Source organism: Diaphorina citri, unplaced genomic scaffold (genome assembly GCF_000475195.1).
Source record: "Diaphorina citri unplaced genomic scaffold, Diaci psyllid genome assembly version 1.1 scaffold5580, whole genome shotgun sequence".
Lineage (NCBI taxonomy): Eukaryota > Metazoa > Arthropoda > Insecta > Hemiptera > Psyllidae > Diaphorina > Diaphorina citri.
The window spans coordinates 1-6,883 of record NW_007382956.1 but is presented as its reverse complement, the minus strand read 5'-3'; the positions used below and the strand labels follow the sequence as shown (position 1 = coordinate 6,883).

The window sequence follows — 6,883 nt, the reverse complement described above, 5'->3', positions numbered from 1 at the left end:
TTACATTATTTGATTAGAGAAAGACATCAAGAGTCACAAAAGTGAGGTGAGTTCTTGCAGTCTAATTTCTTATTTTGACAATCCACTATGATCGGGAAATTTTACAATGGTTCAGTAATACCTACTGACAACAAAATATCTCCCTTCTATGAGGTGATAAATTTATACCTAGCATTATTTTGTTGTCAGTTACAACAAAATAATTAGGCTTTCATCTTTAGTCTGTAATAGAAATGAAAAGAGTATAGGTAATTTTCGTTCTTGTGATTTCAGGACTATGATCCTCAAACCAAGTAAAAATGATGCAAGCATCAAGTTGGATCAATATCAGAAAATTGTTCAAAAGATCATCTTGCAACACCAGGTTTGTTTCCCTCACATCAAAGAAATTGTGATTTTTTTTAAGTTGGATCAATATCAGAAAATTGTTCAAAAGATCATCTTGCAACACCAGGTTTGTTTCCCTCACATCAAAGAAATTGTGATTTTTTTATTTATTTTTTTTTTTTTTCAATCCTTACCTGCTTGAAAGTGAACCTTAAATTGCACAGTTTACTCAAGAAAATTAACAGCCACAGTCTTAAAAATAATCTTCTTCTTCTTCTTCTTTGCCTTTTCCCATGTTCAGATGGGGTTGATTTTTCAATCCTTACCTGCTTGAAAGTGAACCTTAAATTGCACAGTTTACTCAAGAAAATTAACAGCCACAGTCTTAAAAATAATCTTTTTCTTCTTCTTCTTCTTTGCCTTTTCCCATGTTCAGATGGGGTTGGTGTTTGTCGTTGGCCTCTCAATCAGCTTTTGAGTGATCACTTTGAGGCCAGCTGGTTTTGGCTAAACAAAATTTTCCGAGTGGGATGCCCTTTGCACTCAACCTTTGCTATTGATACAGCGTGAGGAAATTTGGACTCATCTACTCCCTGTTTATAGTCCCCTAGCTAGACACTGATCTACTCTCTGTTTATAGTCCCTCAGCCAGACTCTTAAAAATAATACTCATCTACTCCCTGTTTATAGTCCCCTAGCTAGACACTGATCTACTCTCTGTTTATAGTCCCTCAGCCAGACTCTTAAAAATAATAATAATAAAAAAAAATCCTTAGTGAATCTATCCTAATTTATCTTCTAGAATCCTGTAACTGGCCTGTTTCCTGCAAGTCCCAATAATGAACATGCATGGATTCGAGACAATGTGTACACAATTCTGGCTGTCTGGGGTCTGTCAATGGCATATAAGAAAAATGCTGACATGGATGAAGACAGAGCTAAGACCTATGAACTGGAACAGGTATGAACCAGAACTGTTTAGACCTACATACCTACATATTTTTTTTTTTTTGAGTCTTCTTTCATTCTTTTTCTTCGCCTTTTCCCGTGTACAGACGGGGGCGACGTTTTTCGTCAGCCTCTCAATCAGCCCTCTTTTTTTTTCATTCTTTTTCTTCGCCTTTTCCCGTGTACAGACGGGGGCGACGTTTTTCGTCAGCCTCTCAATCAGCCCTTTTTTTTTTCTTTATTATTACCTATTATTTATTTATTTTTGTGATATCATAGTGTGGGCAATAACATTTAATTCCTCTTTTGCCGATTTTCAGTCCACCGACAGAACACGATTCTATATCGCATCAGATAACGAGCTCATGATCGATATCTTCAAAAGCGAAATTTATTTTCTAAAGTCAAGTTGGCAGAATGTTTTGGGACGACCTTTAGTTGTTATTATCCTTAGGCGATTTCATTTAGGTATTTATAGTTTTCAACGTGTTTTATTTGGTGTTTTGTATTGGCACCCGTAGAAAAAGTTTGGATTTTTCTGTATTGTTTGAATTCATAGTGGAAGATCTTCATGGGTGCACTTAAATGAGAATGTAAAGGTGTGTCCAGTGTCCACACATAATCGACTGGCCGTCAATTGATGACGACTGAACCGTCCACACTACCTTGACAATATCGACGGTCGCTCAACTGTGTTTGGACACATCTTACCGTAATTTCTTAACCAAGTGTACCAACACTGGAGTTAACTTTCCGCTATGAATGTGGCCCTGTTTGCAGATGTACTCAGTTTTAGCCCCAATATTTAAGGACCTTTGCGGGGCCTCTGATTGTCTCTTTTTCTATGGATGCCCATGTTTTCCTCCATTTTTGGTGTGAGTGAGTAGTGGTAGATTTATTTTGTTATGATTTCATTTTGTATTTTTACTTTCTTATTATTTTAGAATCTCCTATATCCATTTCACTTCCTGTCATTTATTTCGAATTTCATCGAGATTCTAGACGTCTAGCCTGTTAAATCATTATTTTTATTACATTATAATAGAAAAGAAAAAAAAATCTCACCTCATCACATCCATGTTAACCCTTCTTTTGTCTCATTTGATTTGTTTATAATTTGCCTCCTTTGATTTGTTTGTGTAATAAACCGAGTTAATGCATGTGTTAGTGTGTGCCTAGACTTTGGACTTGGAACAATATTATATGGGGAATGACGTAGCCCTATTGGCCAATAATCTGATCAGTGACTTGGCTTTCCTATCGAATAACTGGAGACATGTGCTGGGGCGGCCGACCTATACCATCATAGCTTCCAATGATATCCTTGGTACGTAGTCAATAGAGAGGCTTGGATAAGCACCTCATTTTGTTAGAGGCAGGAGAAATTTTAATTATTGTGCTAAACTATACTCAAATGGTTCTTACAATGGCGTCCCCCACTTAATCAACATCATTGGTTAGCAGCCACAAGGCTTTTGCCTTCCTTTTGAGATCCTAGTAGGTTGTGACGATCATATGGTCATGACCTCACTAAATACGCATAAAATTTTAAGCACGAAAGGGTGGGTGGTGGTAAGGCAAAGAACTTTGCAAGAAGAGGGTAAATATTGATCTCATTTAACCCTTAAACTGAGTAGGCATTTCATCTAATATTCATTGATTGATTGTTGACTTTACAGATCATGAAAAAATCCCTCTGGCCATGATTACCACTATGAAGAAACTGAAAAGTGGATACATCAATGGAACAAGGTATGTAGATTATAATAATCAGAATAATTCTGTCCCATACATCATACATCCCTATTAGTAGGTATACGAGTAGTAGTGTTTACTTGTATATGTTTATAAGTACTTTTTATCCATCGCCGGAAGAGTTAGAGAAATAGTCTGAATTTGAAATGTTGAATTTCACAGAAAGATAATATTGGCTGGAGGCATGCCGACTGTTACCTGATGGGAAATGTAATACAAAGTAGTAAATGTAGCATCAATAGATTAGCCTGGTCATCCAGAGAGGAAACGCCGCATGTATCCTAGGGTCTCTACCGGAGGGGAGAAATTTTAGTGAAATTTGTTATATTTAAATAAATATTTTTATTATCAATTTGATTAAATGTAGCATCTGTTCCGTTGCCATGAAATTGGAAAGTAGCGTGCCTTGTAACTCCAAGGCCGCGAGTTCAATTTACGAATAAAATTTATTCTAAACAGATAACGTTTGTTCCTGGAACTCCTGGCTTTCTTCCATTCTGTTCTCATTCCCTCTTCTATTTCGGAACGATAACATCTCCGTTTTTACAGTTCTTTCTATCAAACCTGGAAGAAAAATCATTGGGCCCCGTGGACTTTTTTTTTTTGTTATTGGGTCCCGTAATTTCCCGTAAAATCAATCTTCTAAAATATTAACAATAAACTCCAGGCAATTGAATATAGTTAACATTCACTCCAAGCATTCGGTTTCACTTACTTGTTTCTGGCGGACCAGCAAGTCTGTCACGGCTTTGGCCAAATCTTCAACGCGTTTCCCCAACATTCCCGCGGTGTGTCGCACCAGACCCCATAGTTTCTGTTGGCAAGCTTTCTCGTAGAGGATTTTCAGCAGATCTTTGACAGTCACGGCTTGGCCTTCTTCCATCATACCTGGGAAATGAGCGTTTCATATAATAATACTACCCGTAATTCTGACCATTAAAATGTAAAACATGAAGGGAATTTTTAGTCTTCATCCATCCTAATAATTTGTATAATCATGGATAGATATTTCTCGCTGAAAAAATGGAATCGAGGTTTCCCTCTAAGGGAAGAGCTCCAAGAATGCTTGCGGCATTCCCCCACTGTAAAGCTAAAGTAATCTTTTGCTTTAAATACATTATCGCTCTTCCATCGTCGGTTTTTTCTATCATTTATCTTCCAATTTCATTCAGCCATGCCTTCCTCTCTGCACACCACACACCCACTATAAATAAATATACTAATATACTCACCAGTATCATAGTTCAGCCCTTGTGTGTCTACCAAGTACTGCAAAATGTCCCCTTGCTCCTCCAAGCACTCCGATTCTCTCAACATTGTCAGCAATTCTTCTACCTCAGTGTCAGCATAGTGGGCTTCAGAGTTAACTCGAGTCCGCGGTGTAACACTGGTAGCTCCCATGTTCCATAGGGGAGGGGTTTCGCCTGTTTCTGGCGAGGGAGTTCTTCCCTTGGGCGTTTGAAGCTGGGAAGAGTTGGAGGAAGAGGCGTTGGCTGCCAGAAAGTCGTCTGTGGAAAATCGGAGACGTAACAAAGTTTTTCAAGGTCTCGTGTTTGTTATGTTACCCTTTGTATGTATGTATGTACTTATCATCTTCCAATTAAATATACGAGACCCTTTTTAGACTGCCGGGGAAATGGGACTTTTTAGTCCTCTCCGGGCAGGATAAACAAAGTAGGTATTATTTTCCATTTATTTTTTATTTTCATTTATTAATTTTAAAGCAAATGATTTACTATTTTGTTTGCTATACGCTATAGGGACCTGCTCACCGCGATAATAATGTATAATTCTATGGCATTTCCAGAAAGAACATTAACAGTAAGATAGGAGAGACATATAAAACTCTTTGGGGGTGAATAATGAAAGAATGTATGTCGAACGAAATGAAATGGAGGAAACGAAAACTAAACAAAATGAAAATTTGTAATGAAACAATAAGTTGAAAAGGCATCCCTTTCTGGATCTTTCGAGAGACATATAAAACTCTTTGGGGGTGAATAATGAAAGAATGTATGTCGAACGAAATGAAATGGAGGAAACGAAAACTAAACAAAATAAAAATTTTGTAATGAAACAATAAGTTGAAAAGGCATCCCTTTCTGGATCTTTTATGTCTTTCCAACTTACTTTGATCGATTGATATAATGGACCGCGTCTTCTTGATAGCTCCCTTCACAGACATCCGCCTCCTTGTCTTAGAATTCCGAGGCACCTGCTTGGCAAACAGCGAGTGTCTATTGGTGAACCGCTTCATTACGTGCTCATTGAGATATTGCTCAACTTGTACGTTTAAGCCTGAAAATACCAAGATTGTTTCATTAAACCAAGGTCGTAAGTCTTCTCCTTTCACTAAACTTTATCTCACTACTATATGTTGACTGGGGACAGGATCACATTTCTATTTGGGGACGACAAGCTAAGTTTGTAGTAGACCGTATTTACACTCTGTTAACAGTCCCAGTAGTGCAGTTGACAAAGCATTAGATTCCTAACTCAGAGGAATCCCAGAAGCAAAATAAACTATAAGTAGATTAAGAGACAGGCGAGCCAAAAAATATTTGATTCTTCCGGCAATCGAACCCGGGATATCGGAGGTACAAAGCTAAAAATGCAGTTTCTTTGTGTTTTACGTGCTCATTGAGATATTGCTCAACTTGTACGTTTAAGCCTGAAAATACCAAGATTGTTTCATTAAACCAAGGTCGTAAGTCTTCTTCTTTCACTAAACTTTATCCCACTACTATGACTGGGGACAGGATCACATTTCTATATGGGCACGACAGGCTAAGTTTGTAGTAAACCGTATTTACACTCTGTTAACAGTCCCAGTAGTGCAGTTGACAAAGCATTAGATTCGTAACTCAGAGGAATCCCAGAAGCAAAATAAACTATAAGTAGATTAAGAGACAGGCGAGCCAAAAAATATTTAATTCTTCCGGCAATCGAACCCGGGATATCGGAGGTACAAAGCTAAAAATGCAATTTCTTTGTGTTTTTATGTCACAACTTTGGTGCTCACTGCAGCATTGTAGGATTTTTCCCAATATCTCGATAATCCTAACATCCAATGTTTACCTACCATGCTGGTACCGGTCGCTATGCGCATTTATATGCCATAGCTACTCATTTTCCTCACGAGGCTGAGTGGGCCCCGCAACATCCAGTCACGGAATTAATCATTTGCATGATACAAATTTCTTGACCCCACCGGGAATCGAACCTCCCGCGTGCAAGGCGAGTGCAGTGACCACTACGCCATGGGAGCTGACAGGAGGTACAAAGCTATTGTATGTAAAACGTATTAATCCACAGAGCTTGAGGGCCAGTATTTTGTTCATAAATATGCCCCTTATTATTCTAATGAAGTTATTTAAAACTTACGATCAGGCATTCCATGCTCTTGACTGCCCAGGAAACTCAAATTGGTCACGCAAGATGTGCTTAGGAAATCATTCAGATTTCCCAGTGTCACTCTGAAATAAGACAGAAGAGAGCCAAGTTAAAAGCGACTCTCTTTTGCCTTCCTTTTGAGATCCTAGTAGGTTGTGACGATCATATGGTCATGACCTCACTAAATACGCATAAAATTTTAAGCACGAAATGGTGGGTGGTGGTAAGGCAAACAACTTTGCAAGAAAAGACATGTGCTGGGGCGGCCGACCTATACCATCATAGCTTCCAATGATATCCTTGGTACGTAGTCAATAGAGAGGCTTGGATAAGCACTTCATTTTGTTAGAGGCAGGAGAAATTTTAATTATTGTGCTAAACCATACTCAAATGGTTCTTACAATGGCGTCCCCCACTTAATCAACATCATTGGTTAGCAGCCACAAGGCTTTTGCCTTCC

At 38.4% G+C, this 6,883-nt stretch overlaps 3 protein-coding genes across 3 annotated transcripts; 2 read left to right on the top strand and 1 right to left on the bottom strand.

The window, feature by feature from the left end:
- LOC103521611 (probable phosphorylase b kinase regulatory subunit alpha) lies at positions 1 to 1,294 on the top strand. Its single transcript, XM_008486718.2, has 3 exons — positions 1 to 46; positions 274 to 364; positions 1,130 to 1,294. The coding sequence occupies exons 2-3, from the start codon at positions 278 to 280 to the stop codon at positions 1,292 to 1,294; spliced, it is 252 nt and encodes an 83-aa protein (XP_008484940.1). The 5' UTR covers positions 1 to 46; positions 274 to 277.
- A 463-nt stretch (positions 1,295 to 1,757) lies between these two features.
- Positions 1,758 to 3,085, top strand: LOC103521610 (probable phosphorylase b kinase regulatory subunit alpha). Its single transcript, XM_008486717.3, has 2 exons — positions 1,758 to 2,602; positions 2,955 to 3,085. The coding sequence occupies exons 1-2, from the start codon at positions 2,479 to 2,481 to the stop codon at positions 3,083 to 3,085; spliced, it is 255 nt and encodes an 84-aa protein (XP_008484939.1). The 5' UTR covers positions 1,758 to 2,478.
- A 101-nt stretch (positions 3,086 to 3,186) lies between these two features.
- Positions 3,187 to 6,506, bottom strand: LOC103521609 (probable phosphorylase b kinase regulatory subunit alpha; the record flags this gene model as incomplete). Its single annotated transcript, XM_008486716.1, has 5 exons — positions 3,187 to 3,228; positions 3,746 to 3,918; positions 4,263 to 4,538; positions 5,161 to 5,328; positions 6,415 to 6,506. Coding segments are annotated over 5 exons (751 nt in total), but the record flags the coding sequence as incomplete, so codon positions are not given.
- Positions 6,507 to 6,883: the final 377 nt, after the last annotated feature.